The sequence below is a fragment of the Anarhichas minor genome, unplaced genomic scaffold (assembly GCF_050575085.1).
Source record: "Anarhichas minor isolate MPS153535 unplaced genomic scaffold, ASM5057508v1 ptg000062l, whole genome shotgun sequence".
Taxonomy (NCBI): domain Eukaryota; kingdom Metazoa; phylum Chordata; class Actinopteri; order Perciformes; family Anarhichadidae; genus Anarhichas; species Anarhichas minor.
The window spans coordinates 4,589,959-4,614,378 of NW_027466508.1; the positions used below are offsets into that span (position 1 = coordinate 4,589,959).

The window sequence follows — 24,420 nt, forward strand, 5'->3', positions numbered from 1 at the left end:
TTGGAGAAAGGGAAAGAGAGACATTAAAAATAATCCTATTAATAATAATTGTTTACACCGTGTCATGATAAGAACAGCAAAAGGAGCAAGAAGAACATACTTTAGAAACAACAATGAAAATTGTAATAAACAATCAGTTTGGCGAACGATGCTGTTTTTCGGCGAGGCGCCCTGTGTGGAGTGAGGGGGGGGGTTGGAGGGTCGCGGGGATTTGGGGCCTTTTGGGGGACTCGCGAGATGGGATTATGTCCTCTTCCTGTCATCCTTAACAGCATCCTGTCTGCCAAAGCTTTCTTGTCCCACAGCAGACCAGACATGGGCCTCGTACCGAGACAGAACCGGATGATACACCACTGACAGAGGGGAAGAAGGGTGGTGTGTGTGTGTGTGTTGGGAGGAGGGGGCAGTTGTGTCACTCCAAAAAGGGTCAGAACACCTTTGTTATAAGAATTACAGGGAAAAGAAATCAACCAGTCATGGTGCTAAAATGGTTCAAGTGAGCTGCGTGAGTCGAGTCGTCGTCGTTGTTTTCATCACAGTACCAGATTCTTCGGCCGTCATTTCACATAATCAAAAACTTTTGCTGCTGACACTTTTCTTTTTTTCCCCTCCTTTGTTTGGTACTACATTCCTCTTAAGAGTTCCGCAGAGGCGGCGAGGTTAACAAGCCTCCACTAATACTTCGGTATGTTGGGGGTGGTTGTGGTCTTGTTAGGGCGGGGGGATGGGGGGGTAGTTAGGGTTGGGGTGGTGTGGGGAGACAGGAGGAGTGTTGGTAGGGTTGGCAGTCCCTCTCCCAGGATGCTCTAGTCCAGCGGTTCCTGTTTTATCCTGATGGGCGTGTTGAGGGAGAGACTCCGCCGGTCCTCGCGACACAACACGTACTCGCTGAACTGGGATGAGTCCACGCCGCCTCCGCAAGACGCCGCCACGCTGAAGCCTTTCTGGAAAAGACGCTCCAGGACCTGAGGACAGACGGGGACAGAGAGGAGGGAAGGTAAAAAACGGCCATTAATAATTGAGACAATGTCAATAGCGCTAAAGTTAACTGAGAAGTATTACTGATAGAGATACGGGTTTCATACTCTTTTAAAGATAATTATTTTAGGAAAGGCGGTTATTAGAGAAGATTGATACCACTCTTGTGTCTGTTGCTAAATGTGGAGCTAAAGCCAGCTGCCGGCTAACGTAGTTTCACAAAGGTAAATAGCTACTTTAGCTAATTCCCAGTAAAGTGGCAATTTGTCTTTCTTACACTTTACTTTTTGTACGACTGAAACAAACAAGATACAATGTGTTAAATAGTGACCTGCAGAGGTGCTGGTAGGTGGAACTTGCTAGCAACAGAGCCAAGCTCGCTGTTTCCCAGTCGTTGGGCTAATCTAAGTTAGCCGGCTGCGGGCGGTAGCTTCATATTTATTATACAGACATGATAGTGGTATCAATCTTCTCGTCTAACTCTCTGCAAGAAAGTGAATGAGCCTATTTCTCAAAACGTCTAACCGTTCTATTTAAATAAAAGTACATTTTCTGTGTGATAAATAGCTTACTTATGCACTTGAAATCAGACTGTCCACCACAAAGATAACGATGACTTATAGGAAAGTATCGTGGTATCTCATTACCAGCACTTTACAGGTTTCTGGTGCAATAAATTGTCATCAGCAGCAAACATAAGTAAGTCTTGGATAGGTACCACTTTGTAATAGCCATCCATCATCACATCAACCTCGGCTCTTTATCAGTCACAACATACACCGTGTGTCATTAAAGTACCCCCCCCCCCTCCTCCGATCACACGTCAGTGATGGGATAAAACCAGGGGGCACTTCGACATCAACACCACCTCTGCAATATTCATGCCGCCTGTGCTGGATGGGCTACTGAACCGAGGGGCATGAGCTCAAAGGGATGAGGAGAGCAGGAGTGCGAGCGAGGTGTGTTAAGGGGGCTCAGCGCGGTGATTACTGGAGCTCCTAATTTGAGTAATGAGGCCGGGGTGAGAGGAGAAGCGAGGTCCGTGAGCGAAAAGGAGGAAGAGCGACGTGCGGGGAATGAGGATGGGGAGTTGCGGGCGATCCGTGTGAGGACGTGTTGCAGCTGCGGGGAGAGGAGCCGGAGACAGGTTAGCCGTCGAGTCCAGAATGCAGACACGCTCAGACGCAAACATGTGAACTCCAAGACCCCCCTTTTTTCTCTCCTCATCTGCTGTAATCCTTGTGGGATTTTTTTTATTATTTTTTTTGGAGGGGGTATATCTAAATCCCAGTGCGAGGAGTGCTGTGTATTTACTTATTCCCCCGTCCTTTTTAATGGAGTGTGCAGCGCATGGAAATGAAAGGTCTCGCCGAGGGCTATCCCCTCCTGCCAGATACAGAGCGAGAGAAGTTCACACAAAGTAGATCAGTTTCTTCAAATGCCCACACACACACACACACACACTAACACATGCACTCGTGGTGCAGAATGACCTCTCTAATTACAGAACCGAGGGCCCCGTCGGAGGGCGAAAAAATTGGGGCATTTAGGCCTCCTGGGGTCGAAAGGGCTGCAGCCTCCCCCGTCCCAACTGGGGATTGGAGCGGATAAATCCCATGCACACACAAGCGCAGATGATATGTGAGCTATAGAAGGCAAATTTACAAATGCAAATTACAACACGCGCATTCACACTCACTCACAGACTTGTTGAGCAGACCTGAACCCACACCCCGCTTCCTCGTTAAACTGCGGGGCCGACATGCTGCTTGTAAGCAGAAATGACTACTTGGAAAAGTTACCCCCCCCCCCCCCCCCGCCCCCTCCTGTTTTTTGTCTTCTGGCCATTCGACGGCAACGACAAATTTGGGAGACAGAAGGGGCGGCAGACAGCTGATGGTGAGGACGGCTAATTAAGAGACCTGCCCAAGCATCAAACACTCCCGAATCCATGACAGATGACGGAGGAGCCTAACGATTATGGAAATGATATTACATAGCCGTCTTTGATCGTTGCATCACATTGCATTCCCCCCCCCATCATCTCTTAACGCGTGTGGGACCGTCATGTTCGGCGATGGATTTGGTCACAGAGGAGCATGGCCTGATCAATAAAGATAGTCTGAAAACACTTTTATCATTAATGCACGGCGACACAAAAGACTTAAGGATATTATTACAGATAGTCGTAACTGATTCAAGGATACTGTAATGACTATAAGAAGTCATGAAAGAAGGAAAAAAAAAATGTTCACATTCAGTTTGACACAGTGAATTAGTGCCACGGGGGGGATAAACAATACACTGAATAATTACGATGTATCCCAGCAAAAAGGTTTCAATGTCCACGGGACAATGTCCTGAAATCAATCCCAGCTGACAACAGAGAGTAAAGCACCCTCTTAAAAAGCTAAAACATGTCCTGGTGGCTCAGTTCAGCAGCACAACACACTTGGGGCCGCAGGCGCTCAGATCCCAGCTCATGTTGAACTCGCACAGATTTTCTCCGCTCACTTTCCCGCCTCACTCGAGCGGAACCGTGGCGAACTTTCATTCCGAGCATTGGTGATTTCCCGTGAAATGGAATTGCGGCTAATTATTCCGCCCCTTCCCAGAGTTGCTCCGACTATGCTTGAGGTATGTCAATATCGTATTGTTACCAACACGGGAAAAGTGAATACGGAAGGGGTACGGCAAAACTTTACCAAAGTTTGCAACGTCTACCCAGAACTTGAGCACTTCTTCTCGGCTTCTTTGTCCTGCGAGTGATCGCAGCAGAGAGCCAAATGAAAGCTCTCTCTTCATCCCCCAGTGATCCTCGTACATTTGAAACACAATCAGCCATTCTCACTGTTACGGGGTTGACTTGGCTGCACAGGGATCTGCCCCCAAAAAACACATTCGGCATACAACCGTCTCACTGAGCTGCCACTCAATCTGGGGTCGCAAACGGGGGGATTGTGAGCGGGGCCTGTATCCGCCTCGCTCCTCTAACCTCCCAGCAGCACCGCGTGTCTCCAAATGCAGACCAAGATGGCGGGGCGGGAATCAAAGTGGATGAGTCTCCGGGCTGGAAACCGGAGCACCATGTAATATTGATGGCCACCGGAGCGCACGCACGCTCTCGCATCACCTCTCTCAGGAGGTGCCGGGATACGCTCGCTCCTCACGGTGCGGGGCTTAGGTTTGATTGACACGTTTGACACACACACACTTGAGATGGGGGCCGCGTTCACGGGGGGGGGGGGTCGCTTTTGTTTAACTATGCACGGTCTTTAATATGTGACAAGGAGCTGCTAACCGCAGTCTCTGCATCGCGTCCTCCGCTTATTGCAAGCATCTGGCGTAAAGCAGCCGAGAAGCTCCGACTCCTTCTAATTCTCCTAGCCATCTGCCAGCTTTTTGGAGGAATCACAAGCGACCAAAAATAACAGTCTTCACACTGTAATGTATTCTGATTGCATTTGCGGCACATTTATCAAGTGGATGTGTTTGTGGAGCCGACGAGACTGAGCTCACCGTTAGAAAAGGACACTTTGATTTAAAGTGTCTTCACACAGTAATTGAGTGACCCTAGTGTAAGGTAAGTACAGTAGAGACAACCGTCAAGACGCTTGTGAGGATGGAGGATCTCACACCATCGGACTCGTTCAGTAACCTTTTAGTTATTCATCTGCGGTCTGTGGTTTCTGGCTTTGTGGTGCGAAAACTACGGTTGCCAGTAGTGGAAGAAACAAAATACATACACTCAAGTACTGGACACAGTTTTTAAGGTGCCTGCACCTGAAGGGACAGTTAACACCTAAATCAAAAGCACATGTGGTTCTTGATAGAGATATCGGCCGTACAGATGTCTGCCTTCTCTCCCATATAATGGGACTAGACGGCTTGTGTTGTTCAAAGCGCCCAGAAATTGTTAATTTGAGCTTCCTTTGAACACATTGAACTAAACAGCAATGTCTCTTTCCAGAAACCATGACCCGGTTACTCGAGATAATCCACAGACCTTGTTGCGAGCAGCTTCATGGAGGAACTATTTTCTTTCTACTGAACTACACACACCAACCAATCACCTTAAATGTATATGTATAATAATGATCCAATAATATAACATGAATTAACACTAAGGGACATTCTTAATTATGAGTAATTATGAGGACTTTAAGCAGTTTGTTGATAATACATTTGTGCTTTTACTAAAGTGTCATGTCCTGCTCTCCTCTAAGGTTATTCTTTCCTTGTTGTTTGCCCTCAGTTATTATCTACTGTTTTATTTTGGCATGCTCACCTTTGTCTCTCTTTTCACATACTTCCCTTCCTTCCCCTGTGTGTTTCCCACCTGTGTGACTGTCTGCCCCACCCTGATTGTTTTCACCTGTCCCTCGTTTTCTCCCTCGTTTCATTGTGTATTTAGTCTGTGTGCTCTCCTTTGTCTGTGCAGCTTTTTAAGTTGCCGTTTCAGCCTTGTCTCCTTGAGTATTTGTGGTGTGCTTTAGACCTTTCTTTTGTGTATTTACAGTCTGCCTTTGCTTAGTGTTTTTAGATAGCGTGGCCAGTTTCTGTACTGGGAATGAGAACTGACATGTGCCCAGCCTGTTCTCATTCCCAGGGCGTCAAAATGCCTTTGTACGCTTTGTCTGATATCAACACACAAGGCACCCTTTAACTTCAGTATGAGGCTCACCAGGCTTTAGTAGAAAGACCAAAAAAAAAGCCCAAAAATGGTGGGTGGGAGAGGAGTAAAATGGGTCAGACAAATACAAGACTTTCAACCAGAAGAACTGTGTTCAGGCCTAAACCTAATAAAGTGGTTTTGTTCCCTAAACATAAAGTGGTTTTGTTGCCTAAACCTAAATAAAGTGTTTTTTTTGCCTAAACCTAAATATAGTGGTTTTGTTGCCTCAACATGGTAAAGTAGTTTAGTTTCTTAAACATAGTGTTGTTGTTGACTAAACCTAATAAAGTGGTTTTGTTGCCTCAACCTAAGTTTACGTAGTTATTCTAAGCCCAACTGTGATTTTACTTTGTTGCCTAAACCTAAGCAAGTGTTTCTTTGAATTCCCAGCATTAACCAAATGTCCACTGCGACCGTTAAAAAGTTAGGCCAAAGAGTCTGACAAAGCGTCGGTATGTGACGAGTGGGAATGACAACGTGCTGGTGTACTGTACCTGTTTTTTGGGATGTCACTCCTCTCTCTGTGTTGTGTGTTTGAATCCGGTTCCTTGTGCTTTCACCTGACGTTCCAATAAATATGATTTTGAATACAATACTTACTATGACTACCTCTTCCACCACTGATGCTTATATTTAATGTGACATAACTATAAATATAAAACTTTTGTCCTCCAGGTGTATCTCCCGTCTCCAGTTGGCTGCAGCCAGAGTCACTCTTACAAAGATCTACTTTCCACTACCTAACCAAGCTGCATCCAGCAGAAACAATATTTCTGGCGCCAACTGCTGAAACTGTCAGCGGGCCTGTCGTCCCGTCTTTACCCCCACCTTACTGCAGGTTAATCGGCTGCCTGTTGGGGCCTCACAGCCCACAAGCTGTACAGAGAAAACCCCAAACCGCAAGCGGTGTTAATGTCTTGCTCTGCCGCTCGGGCCTCTGAGGAGCACATCGGAGGTGTTTGTGTGGCCTTGTCTGCTCTGATGAGCGGTGCTCTCTCTTTCTACCCGGGCGCAGGATTGATGGAGTGGCAGTGTGACATGTAAGAGAGTGTTGCGACGCGTTGCGTTTGCCGCCTGGGCAGCAAACGGGTGGGGGGAATTCTCTACGGCCGCCACCGTTGTCACATTGATGAAGGACGGATCGGCTCCGCTCTGATCTGAGTGCTTCATCACGGTGATGTATTGAGCAGCGGAGCTCCAGCTCTGTGTTTGTGTGTGTGTGTGTGTGTGTGTACACCTCTGTGGCTCTTTGGCTAAATGTTTTCCCTCCGTTAAGTGCCTTTTGCTGCTCTCCGTTTCTCCCTACTGGATCTACATCACAGCGCAGGTGGTTCGCATTAATTCCCTAAATTCCAGTCATGACTTCATGGAGAAGCACTCGCCATGGTGGAGTTGTTTATCCTCGCTCTCTCACATTTGAATACACACGATGAAGCACTGAAGGGGGGGGGGGCTGACTTTACAGCGTACACTGTAATATCGTACAAACTTTTCTTTCTGATGCAAACAGTTAGTATTGATAAAGTACTAAACTAACTATAAATAGATGATGATACAATAATGTATCAGCCTAAGGAGCCCTTGAATATCACTGAGTAATTGAATGAGATATTTTACTGCGAAGTATAACCACGTTTTCTGACCTTCGGGGTGTTGAAGTGAATAAAAAGTGGAAAAATAAACTGGGTTGCTGCATTGAGAGACGTCATGTTGTCTCATTGTGACCAAAGTATCACAAGGTCTGACGGTTTTTCCAGCCCAGGGCCGGACAGCAACAGTACCTTTAGTTCAATGAAACCGTTTGAGCCGACAGTGATTTCTCTAATGAAAACTCAAAACAGAGCACGTTTTTAAAAGTTGTCGCATGTCCATCTCCTTCTCGTTGTCAAAAATTCTCCGCTCCAGACAGCTCTGCCCCCCCCCCCCCCCCGGCCACCTCTTTAATTCTTCCTCTATGGGCAGGGTGCGGTTGCGCTCCCCTGGATCGGGGTCCAGGGCTGAAATAGGATCAGAGGCTCATTGTCTGGCGGGTGAGACGAGGATCACTTTCCCAACCTTCTCATACCTTCACGCAACAATGAGGGAGGACAGAATGAGGGAGCTGTTTAGAAGCATCTCCCCTTACAACGAAAGAACATCTCCATCTGCTCCCCGTGTCCTCATCTACATCGACTCAATGAGCCGGGCCCCTCCACTCTGCTTGCATATGTGTGTGTGTTGTTGTTTTTTTAACAGAATTGTGTGTATCTGTGTGTCTTAAAGGAGCCGACAAGAGTAAAAATACACCTTAACACCTTAACCGAGTGAGGCCATACAGTGAGACAAAGGGGAAACCTTGGAGATCCGGCTGCTCTCTCTCCGTTAGTGGTTTGTCTGAAAAGAGGATTTTCGGCTCACCTCGCCGTCAGAGGAGCGGCCCGATTAAAGAAAAAACCAAGCCATAAAAAAAAACCTTCTTTCAGACCACGTTAGTGCGATGCGCTCACATCCCGTAACCAGTCTCACTGGTAAACAGAGTGGGAAAATGTTGTGTTAGTTGATGCGGCCAATTAATTATATTGCAAGTCATTTAAAAATCTATAAAAGAAGTATAAACCAGTTTAGGCTGTTTGAGAAATTGTAAGTATGGTATTAAAAAATGCAATACGTGTGTTTCAATCGCCTCGAGCGGTGTTATATTGGAGTCTTTTTTTGAAATAATAAAAAAATAGGAGCTGTGTCTTAAAAAGGAGTAAAGCGTAAATTATGCATATTATTCCCCTCCCCCCCACACACACACTTTCCATTCCTCTTCTTCATTTTTTTTTCTGCAGGAAAAGCATGGCCGCAGTCCACGCGTGCTTTGTCCCGCTCGCTCAGGCTCTCCTTCCCCGGAGGTGGTCTCTCACACGCCGGCAGGAGGGAGGTGGAGGTGTCAGAGCGCGCTAGCCTGCCTGGGAGACGCTCCCTCTGGGTGCCGAAGGGAGCGGCGTGGAGGTGGGGGAGGCTCATCTTATGTGTCGGCCCGTTCGTGGCTGTGGGCACCGGAGTGTGTTACATCGAGCCCCGTGGTGTGAGGCTGTTATGTTTCCCCCCTCGCGGACCTTCTCTGGGTAACACAACTGCAAAAACTAGTTTTTCTGAAGTTGCTTTTGGACGTTTCGCTGCTTTACTGCGCTCCGTGGTCAACCCAAGGGGATCTAAGTCAGGCTACCTGCTTGAGAATAACATACAGTAGGCCTGCAGTAAAGCAATGAGCGGTCACACTACGGTACTACTAAAGGACAAGCTCAGATCTCACATCATGCAAAAGCCACTTGGGAGAGAGAATGAAAAACTTCACACACTCTGCACGCCCACCATTACCAATGGAAATCTCTCCACCAACTGACTGTAGCTCCATCAGAGTGGCTATTATCTCTGTTACTGACAACGAGCTATTATCTCCACTGTGGCAAAATGCAGTACAAAAGGCCACAAATCACGGCAACTGCCTCAGAGCAAAGTGGAACGGTGGAATTCTGGCTCTTAAGCAACGAAGAGAAGAAATACCTGAAAAGACCTGAAAATAAAAATCTGCAAACGGACATCTGGACGCTATGCTAGGCAGCTAAAGCTCAGTGGAGCAGTTCAGTCGCCGCCAAGGTCTCTGGTTGTACAGTACAAATGGCAGCCAGGTGTGCATGGAGGTGTTGAAGGGTGGTGGTGAAAAATGGTTTACTCTGCATACATTTCCAGAACAGAAATCTGAACGTTGGATAAAGCCAGGTTCAAAATTGTTGTTTCACTTTGTCGTCATATTTCTTTTTAGAAATAAAATGTATAAATCAGGTTGTGAATGACATAAGAACAAACCCCTCAGTACAGAACCCTCAGAATATAGAAAGTGGAAAGTTCGGTGTATGTAAGTGTTACTGAAGTGGAGATTTGTGGCTCAGAGTCTGAGAAGAAACTCATTTTTAGAGAACATTCTACTATGTATTGTAAAATGTATTGTAAAATGACATTTTGAAGACACTACAGGTGAATAGGGTAAAAAACGAGAAATAAAAAGATTTCACCATGAAACTATCCCAATTCATTACTTACATTAAGACAATTACTTTTTGTATTACAAGTTTTTTGAAATGTTATGTTTAAATATGCAAATGAGGCATTATCTAAAGGTAACTTTTGGTGAATTTAGTAGAAACCTACAGATACAAATAGACAAAGTAGCAAAATAAACATGTCTTCTTTCCACTAGTCTGAAAAAAGTTATGGAGGCAAATCAGCCCAAAATCTCAAATTTTGCCTCGCAATAACATATTAGCTGTTTTTTTTCTTTTTTAGGGGATATTATAATTCACCATTTTAATTCATACATCAGGAACACCCCACCAACATAAACACTTGCATGCCCAAGAGGACATTACAATACAGCCGGGTTGCTTCTATCACTAATATGAAAAGATTCGTACTTTTGTCAAATGTTACAACTAGATTAGTTTTGCATAAGTTGTCTAGTACTGTATGAGTTAAATGTGCCACATGCAGAGGGTGAGAGAACGTCGGCAAACAGAGTGTGTGTTACCTGGACAGAGTTGAGCCTGCAGTAGCCATTGAGGGGGAAGCGGATGACGTGCGTCGGGTCCTGGTTCCATCCGGCGTTGACCGAGTTACACATGACGTCTCCTGTCTCCGGGAAGATCTCCTCGATGAGGACCTTCTCGCCGCTCAGGGCGATCCTCTCTCCCAGGTCGGGTGTGACGCGGACCACCAGGCAGTCGCAGGGTTGCGCCATTCGCCGCTGCTCGCGCTCCTGCTTCCAGCGCTCCAGCTCCTTGATCATGGGCATCAGCTGGTAGTAGCGCGCCTCCTCGTACAGCAGGTGGAAGTCCTGTACAGGCAGATGAGTGCAGTGAGTCTGGGCGGTCCCCGTGGCTTTACGTGTGACTTGCGCACTGCTCACTTCGCCACGTGACAGCTCATCACCAAGGTCGTCAGGACAAAACTCTACACATATACAGTAATGTGCAACATCAATATGACAGTGGAAGGAATATTTACAGGGCATCCCGATGGCTTCCCCACAGCAACTAATGACAGAGTGTCCTTGAGCGAGACACTTAAGCAATAATTATTCCAGAGAGTGCTGTTCTGGCTGCATCTGCACTTTGACCCTTATAGAGCAGTGCAACGCCAACCGTGTGGTTGAGACATTCATGCATAACATGATGAATATGTTCAAGATGTCCAACAATGTCTAGAATTCTTTAGGAAACAGTTATATGTGAGTCTGATACCACCAGTGTCCTTTGTCCTCACTGATTGTTACAAAGAGCCATTACTAAGGAGGCACCATGTTGTTGACCCATATACTTGTAGTCAGCGGTGTAAGTGCCCTCATGGTGCAACGTATCTACGAGCAATGGTTCGCATGATATCTTACGAAAAGTTATTAATTTTATGCACGTTTTCTTTTTGTGGTTTGGGTTAAAATAACTACGGAAGTGGAGTTACAGAAGTACGGATGTTACATGACTACGGTTTGGAAGCCTTGTTTGGCATTTTTTGGCCATCGGCATCGTGGTTGTTGGTTGTTTTGGTTTTAAGTGTTGACACTAGAGGGTGGAGCTAAGTACATCCGAAGGCTTTTTAGACAAACGAAAAGGTTAGAAATAACTTCCATGAACTGAAAACACACTGTGAAAGGGTTAAAGTTGTAGACGAAAACACGGACAACGCTGTGGTAGTTACCTGTCATTTACAAGGTAGCCCCGCCCTAAAGCATACCCTGCTTTATGGTCTATTTTACTCTAAATGGACCATAATTTACAAAATAAACATCATGCTGTATTGAAGAAGACTTTAAACTAGAGATTGAGACCATAAACTCATGTTTACAATGTTTACTGAAGTAATAAATCAAGTAAGAAGTAGAGTCATTTTCTCATATACTTCTATACAATCTGACTTTTTTTTGCAGCCAGACGAGTCGCCTCCTGATGGCCATTAGAAAGAATGCAAGTTTAAGGCTTCATATTGGCTTCACTTTTCAGACCCAGAGGTTTCTGCCTGACAAATAACTCAACGTTGTGACTTCTGGTTACACATGGGACCCTAACAGCGGTCTCCTGGACAAAAGTCCGATGTTTTACACATGCATCCACCCTGACCTCCACCTGTGTTTGTCGCTCTTTATGAAGAGCAGAGTAGTGTTCAGCGTCTCACTTTCCCCACGTAAGACATCTTCAGGAAAGGAGAACAATAAACAAAAATCGGGAGAGATGGCTTTCCGACCAGCAGGACAACACTCTCAATAAACAAAGCACAGCCATGCTGCAGCTCTCCTCCACAGTAGCTCTTGGCAGAGCCGCGCTAGCCTTTAGCATGTTTCAGCGAGCCGACTCCAGAAAGGCCGTCGGTGGGGCTCCAGTGAAGTGGGATGGTGCATTCCTGTGTGCAGACAGTCTGCAGCAGATTGCCTGTCTCTGCCTCCTGGGCAGGGCTCGCCGGGGGCCATTCGCCCCGGCGCTCTCGCCTCTAATTTCCCACAAGACCAGATGGCACTATCATTCGCCGCCGTAGAAAAAAAACACAGGGAGGCAGAGGGTTTTTTCGCTAATGGAGGCCGACGAGGAGGTGAGGAAGAAGATATGTGAACACGAGGACAATCATCAAGACCAAGGAGCATGCTAATGTGTTCCTGATATGGAGGGAGTTTTATGTTAATGAGGCTCGGTGTTAAGCTCCTATTAGAACAAGATTTAATTAGGCCGCACGTAAACGCTGCAAATATCTCTGCTAAACAAGTAGTAATGAATAAATCTGTGTTCTGATTCGTGTTTCTAAGTGACAAAGAATGACAGCTTTATTCACTCTTAGTTTATGAACTTTTATTCTTACATGACTGTAAGCTCGGCTGCAGCTCGCTTCAGTGCACGGACGCCGTCGAACCACCGATAGATGCAGACAGAGGTCGCTCGCGACGGCGTCGAGTCTAAAAAGTGTAGCACCGTGTGTTTTGTACTGCGGAACTGACATATGTTTTGTATGGTCTGCGTCATTGCTAGCTGTGGGTGTTGAGCCCTGATCTAAAAAGAGAATTTTTTCTCTTTCTCCCCCCTTCTCACCACTGCCGGAGCGTGGCAGCAAACAGCATATTCATTAACCCCGCTGCTTCTGTCAGACTCTTTAGCCTTGAAAATTCTCCCTCGCTGGTTTCACCCCATCATCTAAACTGCGCCTTCATCTGAGACGCCCATGCACATGTAACTCCATCTGGACGTGCGTTGACGCAACACATCTTAAGCTGACGGTCTAATATTTAAGATTTCAGAACGCGAAAGAAGTGTGTGTGTGTGTGTGTGTGGGGGGGTCCTTTTTCCCCCCTTCTTTTTCTCTCCCTTTCTCCCTGTCTTTTTTTCTTCTCCCGGCCCTCTTGCTGCAGCTGACAAAACTCATACTGAGACGCTCCCCCCTTCGGGCAGCTCTCTGTATCAAAGTGTGGCTCCTCATCCTTCACAGGTCTGAAGCCGTGGATGGATATGTTTTTAACAGGGGTCTGTCTGCGAGGCACTTTTAGTCATCCCAAGCGGGCGCAGAGAACAACAGAGCGACCCCAAGCGCCGAGGTGAGGATGAGAGGGAGGCTCCCGTCCAGACTGCTGGAGCCGCTGCTGTACACGCTGCCAGCTCTGCGTGTCGATTCATCCCTCCGATCCCCGTGTCCAGACAACCCGTTTGAGCTTCAAAATAATGATCCGACCTGATCGCCCGCCGGCAAGGCAATGTCTCGGGGAAGGACAGAGGGAGGGAGAGAGAGAGAGACAGAGAGGGCGGACGGAGACAGAGAGGAAGATGGAGAAAAGGACGAAAAACTGTCACGATGAGGGAGTCGGAGGACTGAAGCCCACACAAGTAGAGGCTGCTGATTAAACACGCCACCGACGAAAAATATATCCGATTCCCATCTAATACACAGCACCCACAAAACAAATGACAACACAAGCTCGTTCCTATTATTTTCCCGCACTAAATACCTAAAGAAACAAAGCATTATTCATTTAAAGCACGACACAAAAGGCCCGAGTAAAACCGACTCTTAGCGGTTCATAAGCTTGCCCTCGATGACTGAGCATTGCTTACACTCTTGTGATTAATTGCGGTTTGAATAACGAGATGAGGGGCGGATTTTAATGGCGAATATTTTTGCTCCACTGATGTGGGCTGGAAAAATGTCTTTCCCCTATTCTGCTCAGACTTTCACATTGATTTAGCAAAACACACAGCGCCGTGGCTGCCAGCAGCAGAACAGACCCGGCCCTCGGGGCGACGGCAAGCCTGATTGTGTTCAGATAAGGACATGCTCAATTCCGCCTCGCGCTATTTGCATTTTTTTTTTTCCTTCTTCCCCGGCTCCACGCAAATTGAAAAGGTATGCAGATCAACAAGGGCTTATGCGACAGAGGATCATAATGAGTTGAAACAATGAAATCCAATGCGTTCTCTTCGACCTGATTGGACTGTCAAGACTTCACAGGAATAGGAGGGAGGGGGTGGAGGGAAAGCAGGGAATAAGAAGGGGAAAAACTAATCGGCACTGAGTCAGGCCATCTATTTTGCTGAAAAATACGCGTCGCTTTCATGCTGTGTTTGGCTCTGGTTCAGACTACGCGTGAGGCCCGCAGAGTTTTTGCCCCTGGCTCCGGATGGCTCGGCCTCGCCTTGTTCCCTCGTACAGGTTATACGGTTATGTGGATACTTGTTGGGTGAAACTTAGCGATCATTTGGGGTCTTTCAGCTCATTGTTTTGTTTTTTACTGAAAGAAGAGCAGAGAACGACACTGAAGGCTTTTCTCTATGGGAAAGACGTTTTTGGTATTTTTTAAAAAGTGCCTGACCTTCTCCAAACAGTTTCCAATGACGGCTTCTCAGATCGTTCCGTGTAGCATCTGGCAAGTCAGGTTGGGGAATTCTACAGTTCACCCTACAGCGCATTAGTTGATACTAGGCCTGACAGAATTTGGTTTGTTGCCATGTGCTTCGGATCATTTAACATTGTGCGATAACGGACATAATATACTGTTTCAGTAGAGTTCTTTCATGCGGATGCTCAAACAGGAGCAAGTTGTGTGCGGTCTTAGATGTGGACATGGACGCGGAGAATATTAGTTTGTATCAAACTGCAACCATCAATCAAAACAGCCGCAGCTCTCCAGGTGGGTCCCTGTCACTGTCAGCCAGACTTCCTTTCTGAGTGGTCATCAGAGGTAACAGGGGTAACAGAGGGGCGCACAGGCTATTTCACCTGGGCTCACCTCTGTGGAAACCACTCTGAGTGAAGAACAACAGCTCAGGGCTTTGGCACACATATCACATCACCGGGCCATGCTACGGTTAGCCAGCTAGCATTTTACCTCTCTGCTCCATATTTCCTTTTTTTCCTAATTATTGCTTGTGCTCAAACCCAAGGTAATTAGTACGTTGAACGGGAGGCAGGTGAGTCTGCGTTAGGCTCTGTTGTGGTATCAGGTCTATTGTGAAAACAGGGCTGTAAACATAATAAATACACATATTCACACTTTGGTGTATTATCTTGGCAATAATCTGGAATCTGGAAAGGTTTTTCAAACTGACGGTGCCGGCAAGTCCGAACAAACCAGCGCGGTGCGGATGTGTACCTTGAAGTCATCTGGAAGCAGCAGTTTGCTGGTCCTGAGGAAGCTGAGAATGTAGCGGAATATCTCGCCGTCCCGATCTATGAAGTAGTGCTGCTTCAAGCTGTCCAACACGATGGGCTCGGTGCCGTTGAACAGACGACTGATTCTGGAAATTGAAATACACACACAGACAGAAAAACAGAGTGAGCCAGCTCCCTTCAAATGCATGAAACAATTACCCTCCATTTATTTTTCAATTTTATTAGCACTAAGCTTGAAATGCATTAGCATCCCAGGTTGAAACAAGGGGCTTAAGGCACCGTTTCCTCCATTCCAGACTTGTTTGAAGTGTCCCTTCTGCGGAGAGATTACAACAACACACACACTCGCTGCTTGTACTTACAGAAATTAATAGGATGAATGTGGCATTACAGCTCTATTATTCCATCTGTCAGAGGGGGGGGGGGGGGGGGGGGGGGGGGGGACAGAGGTAAAAAAAAAAAAAAAAAAAAAACGGTGGAGGACCACATACTTCTGTGAGGAGGACGTCTGGAAAAAAGGTATTTTACCCGACTTTGTCCTGAATGTGAGAGGACTTGCTGCACCCCTACTGTACTGTAGGCACTTTTAAATTAAACTACATTTCCATCATAATCTGTTGCCATCCATGATTCTAAACGCGGATACATATTTCAGTGAAACTGGGCCTCCTCGCTGAAAATGAAATCAACATATTGGCCTTTGAAAATGTGCATTTGTTGCCAGGGAAACGTGACTCACGCATCATTTGTCATCATGGACAACATGTTGCATCTTTGGTTCTCCGATCAAAGATTCACATTTTAAGACTGAGAGAAAAAAAAAAAAGAGAAAATATAAGCAGAAAGGATGAAAATAATATCACCTGAAATGACATTCATCATCGTTTCCTATTACAGTAATAACTCGTTAAAGGCTAATCAAACAGTATGTTTGCATTTAACCTTTTAAAAACATTGTGACAGACACTTGTTGCTGTGCGTCCCACATTGAACCCCTTCCACTCGGCTGCTGCTGCATTAATGGTTTGGTTGAACTACGTTGGAGCTCATCAAATCAAAGAGTGAGAACTGCTGTTATCTTTAAACTTTCATCATGCCTGGAGATACCCTTGGACAGATATTCATTTCTTGGCGCTTACCTGGAGGTCTCTCTCTCTATCTCTCTCTCTGACTGATCTAATAATCTCTATCTATTTCTTCATTTGCATATGCTAAACACCCCAACTCAATCATTAAAAGCTTTTTTTTCTTTCTTTTAGCATCTCTAGAATATTGAGGATGTAGTTTGTTCAAGTGCTTTCAAATGTTCGCAAAACTTCTGTTCTCCCGAAGCTTGAATCTTTGGATCTCCGAATTAAGCTTTGAATTTGGGGAGTCGTTCCGAAACAGAACTGGCGTCTCCCTCGGCAGAGAAACCTGGAAGGCCTTTGTCGGTGGGAATAAGTTGCGTCGCGTTGCTGCACAACTTGTTGTTATCACCGTTTCGATGCGATGAGCTTTTCTTCGACGCAGTAACAGCTTATTGGTTCGAAAGGGAAAAGTTGTACGACAGTGAAAATCGGGAAAAAAAAATCAAAAGCCTACCAATAAGCATCGGTACGCCCAGTTGCCTCCATGAGCACTGGCTTTGTCAAACTCTATTATAGAGCAGTGAGCAAACAGCAGGGCTGGCTTTATTCTCCAAATTTACAATGAAAAGCCTCAACTTCGTCAAAAGCGCGTGAGCTCGTGTTGTAACGGTTGTATCTGGTGACCCCCCCCCCCCCCCCACCCCCACGATGTGTCGGCCGGACACGCTGAAGCCACCGCGTCTCTTTCTCTTTGACTTGACTTGTGTGAAGAAGCAGAGCAAAGATGGTTCTCTTTCACCCCCCCTCACGCCCTCCCTCACGCCATCCCTCACGCCATCCTTTTTCTCCCTTTCTTTCCCTCCTTCCGTCTCCATCCCTCTCCCTTACTCGCTTTTCTCTCTGGAAATCGATGCAAAATGCTTTATAAAAAACCAATACTCATCTCCCTGTTTTGCCCGCGGTGTTCCTTTCTCATATGGTCTTGCAATTCTTCCAGCTAGAATTTCACCATACCCCTCCAGGCTAACTCTGTTTTTCATCTCCACTTTTTTAAAAAGCAATTAAAATGCTGCCTGTTTTTCTTTTTCTTTCCCTCTCTTCCACTCCCTTCACTCTCTCTCTCTCTCGCTCTCTCTTTCTCTGTTGGTCTTCTCAGTTTTTTCCCCCCTTTCAGTTAAATCCCTGAATTGGAGTGGCGGTGGGGGGGGGGGGGGGGGTGTAACAGGTAGGGAGAGAGAAAAGTGTGTGTGTGTGTGTGTGTGTGTGTGTGTGTGTGTGTGTGTGTGTGTGTGTGTGTGTGAGGGGGGGGGGGGGGGGGTACATGGAGAAATTAAGAGAGAAGACTCACAAACGGACAAGCTGAATTACGGGGTAGAAAGATGTGGAAAGCTAGACAAAGAACCCAAAGGAGAAAAACACGGAGAACACGAGTAAGGAGGGACGAAAAAAGGAAGGAAAAGGGGCAGAGACAGAAACAGAACACGAGAGCAGAGCGAGATGGAGAGAGTGGGAGAGGAAAAGAAAAAATGACCAAACTCCATAGAAATACAGAGTGAAGGGAGAGTCAGGGAGAGGGAGGGAGAGTGGTGGGTGTGGGAGGTTATCAAGGACAGGAACAGCTCAGATCTCCCACCCCAGCGGTGCCAAGTGAGGCCAGGCAGCGAGGGCAGCATAGGTGGGCAATATCTGGCAGCATCCTCGCCGCAGCGGCTTACAGCCGGCCGGCGGCTCAGAGCTGCCAGAGATGTGTCTGCAGGTGGTGGGAGGGGGTGTGTGGGGGGGTGCACAGAGCAGGTATCGCTCTCTCCGTAAGAACTGATGCTATCTGGAGAAACACTAATGGATGGCTGATAAATGCGAGCAGCCCCAGCAGCTTCCTGCAGAGCGAGACAAACACAGGCGTCCGGTCCGACATCAGGGACCGATCCTCCAGAAAGCTCTAGGGGTGTGGCAGAAGTTTCAAAACGAGGAACACACTTTTTATTTTGTTTTATTTTGCTGACTTAAATCAGGTTCCTGTGAAACTCTTAATACCTTTCCACATTTCTGTAAAACAGCACATGGTCCTCATCATGTAGGCCCAATATTTGCCTTCATGTGTCCTCGATGTGCATATTGACTGTCACTGACTCTCACACTCACTGCAGCTTGGGAAAACATTTCATCTGCTGTTTTGGAGCTTCATAACTTTGACTCGTCCTGCGCTACAGCAACAATTAACTCTCATTATTATTTCATGTTCAGTGATTAAAACTAAAAGTCTTATCAAACAGCTCATTTTTTTACTTCAGATCACGCTGCGACATGTTAGTGCCATGTAGTCTCTTTAAAAAAGCAACAACAAAAAAAACAAAAAAAGAACACTCGAGGCCTAACAATGAAATGGAATAAAAATGAAAGGAAATATAGCAAGTGCCAACTGTAAATTACCAGACATTGTTTGCCATGTTAATTTATGGGGATTTCTGCGACACCGAAAGAGCACAAAGCCAGTTCGGATCTGCCGTCCTCAAAGAGGGAAAAAAATAAATAGAAAAATGTCCAGAAGTCCTTTCAAAATAGTTTCCTCGTCTCTGGAACATTCCCCCTTAATTTCCTCAGCTTCTGTTCAAGTGACTGCTGAGGCCGTCCTCTCTGAGAGCTACACAGAGCGTGCATCAATGTTTCATGACCCCTTGTCCCTTAATATGGCCCGCGCAGAGGAAGATGAATGGCTGCACATTACTTACTAGACTAACTTTCTCTTGGCATGCTGCATTATTCAGGGGCCAATCTATTAAAAGTGATCATCAACTCTAAACTCTTGAACCCGGTCTCTGCTGGCCGTCACGTTTCTTGTGTTTTTTTGCCGTGGCGTGCGCCGCTCGAGCGGGACATGGCCGAAACGCTGTGTTTTATCTCTACTCCGGTGTAATTGTTTTTGCTGTCAGCCATTATCCTAATTCACACAAAAAGGCCCCCCCCCCCCCTCCTTCCACTGGATCCTGTGGAAAGTGGAGCCCCGAGGCCAACTGTACACTGAGGAGGCTGGGAGAAAGAGAGAAAGAGAGAGCGAGCGAGAGAGGCAAAGAGTGCTTGCATGTGTGTGTGTGAGATCCAGAGTGAGAGAGACACAGAAGGAAGGAGAGGGAGCAAAGGAGCATGTGTGAAAGAGAGAGAGAAGAGAGGAAAAGAGCACTAGAACCAACACTCACACTGGTTTCCGGTCTTTACTCTCACTGTAAAAACACTGTTTGGGTGCTCTGACACGACTGTGTGCCCCATTTGCATGGTGCCCTGCGTGTCCACCCCGACACCCCCTCTATGAATAACGTCTTTGTAACGTGCACCGGAGCATGAAAAATAAATATATAAGAGGAATCAAAAATAACAATGCACAAAGTACAAATTTTTAAAGAAAATAGCGCTGATTTTAAACAACGCGCTTTAAAGCAGGGCTATGCAATTTTCAGCACGCCTGGCTCAACCAATGGCACACTGGCAATAAGTGCGTAAGAGAGTTTTTTTCTCATCCAAATGACCGAATGACATCTTTCATGGCCATTTGCAGTTGCGGCCTGTTATTTACGGTAGTTAAATTTGTTTGTTTGTTTTTCCCCCACCCGCCTTTTTTTCGCAAAGACCCGCCCTACTCTGCCACTGATTGGCTAGCACTCCCTACCTTCTTTTCAAGGTTACTGCTGATGAACACAATTGTTGGAGGGTTGGTGGAGTTAATAATTTCAACTCAGTTGTGGATGGAAGCCTTCTTGTATGGTGCTATCACATATTATTACAATGTCCTAATTATGAGAGAACAATGTTTTTTTATATTTTTCTACGTGCGTTATAGATGGAATAGAATTACGGAATTAAATTTTGATGTGCTGTCATAATTAAACTTGGCTCACTGATTATTGCGACAATGTAAAAAAATATACACTTTGTATCGAAACGGCTTTAAAGCCAATTAAAAACCTCCGTTCACAGTTTTTGCTCCAACAGCTTCAGAACCATTAAGCTCCGAATGACATTAGCACATCGGATTCAAAAAGACCTTCCTGTCTCTGTTGCTCCTGGACAGACCTGACGTTACAACGAAAACAGCGCCTTCGTAAGGCAAACAATAAAAGGCCCTCGTCTGGGATGAGCTGCATTCTTCATGTTACAAGTCAGGAATAAAAGGATTTCCTGTCAGCGGCCTCTGTGATGATCAAGACTCTATATCACCAGGGGGATTACGGGGATTGTTTCCTGTGGCCAATTTCGGCAGCTTTGCCAACAACCCGGCGAGTGTTTACCTTGGCCCACATGGGACCCTGTCAGCTGACGCAGGATTGAAGGCTGCTCAACGTGGCAAACAACGACATTGCATTGGAGGGAATAAGTAGGAAAAAATCAGTGGAGAACAGAGATACTTTATCAGCTACTTGTTTGCGGATGGAGCTAAATGCGTGAAACAAAGTGGGAGGGCGGATTACCAACCGCTCTTACACAATCTGAATCATCATGACTAAGTCCAACAATGGGCATCAAAATAAATAAAAGCCCATGTTTGCTGTTCGAAAGAACCAAAGAGAGCAGGAGTCCCTTTCTGTTACCATCCACACAAACACTCAGCTTTTAGGTGTCGACGTCTCAAAGTCTGACTGCAATACAAGCCATGTTCTTAGAAAAAATACAATGATTATGTTATCATGAAATGGAATGAAGCTGATACACCCTGTATTGGATGCATCTAATGAGAATAAGCCCCTGTGTTTGAACACTAATGACTGTGAAGAACATCTGATGGTGGTAACCGCCGGTTCTAAAATAGTCAAGGAAAAAACTTAACATGTAACATGAAAATGAGCTTGATTTTTATCCAATTTGTCTTTCCTTTCCTAACAGCACCCTGATCTACACTGAGCAACAACAAAAAGCAGTGCTGTGTGCACAGCAGGAATGTTTAAATTCGCAATAATCAGAATTTAAACACGTGAAAGCATCTGCACCTGACAGCTTGACAGCAGCTGGATTTCAAAAATACAACTGCTGTGTGAAAGTAGATTAAAAAAAAAAAAAGCCTTGGAGGTATTTATCAAACAATTAAAATAATCACGTGTGAAACCAACAAAAGCAATCAAATTCATCGTTTTAAAATCCGTGAGAGTTTAAAAATAATGAGTGTCCCCACGTGGTTTGAAAAGATATCAAACCGGCAGCTTCTGCGATTGAATGGTATAGACGTTGACAGAGCAGTTGTCCTAAAGCCAGTCAGGTGTACATGACTTGTTAACAGCATAAAGCCTTAATAAAGACACACAAACAAAACATGTCACCATTGATTCACTGACTAAAAATGCAAAATAAAGCTGTTAAATCGAGACATAAACTGATTGAAATCTACTCGCAGATTTATCAAGACTTTTTTTTTTTGCATGATGAAGACTTCTTCAACAATATGCAAATCCACTCACTCCTAAACACGTCCGGTAAATAAGACAAGCGATCTGAATCGATGTAACCAACTCCATCACCGCTGACGGCCAAAGGGAACGAGTCTTACCTCGAGTCCGGGTACTTGGTGAGGGTCGCCAGGCTGCTGGTGTACATGTGTCCCCCAACGTCGATGTGCACCGGGGCGTTCGACTTGGTCAGCTGAGCCGGCAGGGGGATCCCCTGGCAGGCCAGAGGAGAGACCGGGGACCGGGTCAGAGACAGCCGTGACATGCTTCTTCCCTCCTGAAAGCAAGTGTAGAGAAAAGCCATGGGATACGTGGTAGGGGTGGTGGGGTGGGGGGGGCAGAGCCAGATCAACAAACGGCAGCAGCAGCGGCGGCGGCACAGTGATACCCTTACACCGGGGGAACTAGATCGGATCCTCTCGGAGCGGCATCAGATCACTTCCACGTCTGTCTGGTCGCATATTTAGCCGGGAAATTATTGCCACCGCTCTAATTAACTATGTTTGCATCTTTTTCATGCAGCACCGGAGGCGAGGATGGGAGGATGCTTATTAGAGAACCGGGGGAGGGAGAGAGAGAGAGATAGATGGACAGATAGAGAGGCAGAGAGAGAGAGAGAGAGAGAGAGAGAGAGAGAGAGAGAGAGAGAGAGAGTGAGAGGGAGGAATGCTAGGTGTCAGCCTCCAGGGGAATAAAACAAACTGCTGCTGCAATATTCTAATTAAAGGTCGCCTTATGTGTGAGACGTGATGCGCCCAGACGCACCAACCACCAATCTGAGAGCGAGGAAAAGACGGGGGGGGGGGGCGAAGGGGGTGTTAGAGAGGGGGGGGGGGGGTATTCTCTCCACGCGCGCGCACACATCCAAAACTAATGATTAAGGTGATGCTTGTCATGTAACTACAGATAGTGATAACTTTACAACTGCACGCGCGCACAAACGGAAGCGTCGCCCTGCTGCCCCACACACACACACGTTAACAGGCCGAACCGTGAAGTATCCGGGTCCACATGCGTGGTGACAGAGTGTCAGGAGGATGTGGAAACAATCACAACGAAAAGCTCACTAACTCAATAAGATTCGGTCAGCAGCTCTGAGTTCGATCGGCCGCTGCAATGTTCCATTAAATAGTTCGAATTCGCTAACATGCGGCCGTCGTCTGTAGTTTATCTCACTACAGGTAAACCACCTGACCTCAGGCTGTAAAGTCTGTTATAAAGTCATGGAGTAAATCACTGTTTTTACGTCGCCCTCGTGATCGCCGGCTAAAGGTCACATTTCGTCGTTCCTCCTCTGTTACCCTCCGGGTTTTTGGGTCGAGGCGCAGAGCTCTGCTTTAACTTTAAACATACTGATACTCAGGGCTCCGACAGTACACGTGTGGGTTCGAAACACACCGAGATCACATCGTTTCGCCCCGACACAGTAGGCTGCATCAACGTGATTGATCCTCCAGTTGTTGTTTTTTACTGCCATGCCTGGTGGAGCGAAGGCCGCCGAGGCCCCTTTGGCTCGCCGTTGGGCACAAAAATGAGACCGGAGCTTTTTCTTTCTCAGGGTGTAGCCCGGATTACAGCAGTATCATGTTCGTTTAATACGATTACAGGAGGACGGGATTACATTTCAAAATCCCAGGAGAAGGAAAGGAGAAAAAAAAAAAAAACCTGGAAAAGACTTAAGAAGTTTAGGTACCGGGCTGTCCCACTACCGGTCTCTCTCTCTCTCTCTCTCTCTCTCTCTCTCTCTCTCTCTCTCTCTCTCTCTCTCTCTCTCTCTCTTACTCTCCACCAACCAATCAATTAACCAATGAAATTACGATGTAGGCTACCTGAACGTGGAACAAACGGAAAGAAATAGATCCATAAATAAAGCTCCTCACTCTCGCAAAATCAATCATTTAATTCCGTTTCTCTTAATCTCTTAATGTGTATGGGGGATACACACACACACCATATATGATACATTCCTCCACAAAAAAAATAAATCTCAGCAGCTGTAAGGGCTATTCGAATATCTACGGGACGGACACGTCGGAATAATGGAACAATCCGATACAATATAGCCCACTCCACGCGAAAAGCCTGCGAGTTGCCCTTTAATGCTCAACATGGCGTTTTATCCCCCCCGCTGTACAAATTAAAACCATATAATCCCGACACGTGTAATCCATCACCCGCTTGAAAAAATAAAAATAACAATAAAAAAACCCACTCGTGTCAAAGTGTCCAGTCTGTAAAAGAGGGAGAAGGTGTCCACGCTGCTCTTTAGCGCCAGTTCGACTCTCTACTCTTCGCAAACTGCACTGTAATAAAAAAAAATACAGCATTGGATTCTGTAATATGTTTTTGAAATGTTCTCACCCTACCGTTTCAAACATCGTAGGGAGTCCAGAGGATATCCGTGCCGGCGGGATCGGTCCCTGCAGCTGCTGTCCGCGTACAAACAAGATGTTTCAGATATTTCTTTCTCCAGAGAAACGCGCCCGAGTTTCGTTGGCACAACTACACCGGCGCCATCCGGCTCCGGCACCGACCTATAGATACTGGCCGCACGGGAAGAGCCGAGTCTTCGCTGTGTATCTTCCCCCCCCCACCCCCAACCCCC

At 46.3% G+C, this 24,420-nt stretch overlaps 1 protein-coding gene across 1 annotated transcript; it reads right to left on the reverse strand.

Annotated features, from left to right (window-relative positions):
• Window positions 1-806: 806 nt before the first annotated feature.
• kctd15b (potassium channel tetramerization domain containing 15b) lies at window positions 807-24,193 on the reverse strand. Its single transcript, XM_076077961.1, has 5 exons — window positions 24,182-24,193; window positions 21,917-22,092; window positions 15,297-15,441; window positions 10,206-10,511; window positions 807-965 (listed from the first exon to the last, which is right to left on the reverse strand). The coding sequence occupies exons 1-5, from the start codon at window positions 24,191-24,193 to the stop codon at window positions 807-809; spliced, it is 798 nt and encodes a 265-aa protein (XP_075934076.1).
• Between the last annotated feature and the right edge of the window lie 227 nt (window positions 24,194-24,420).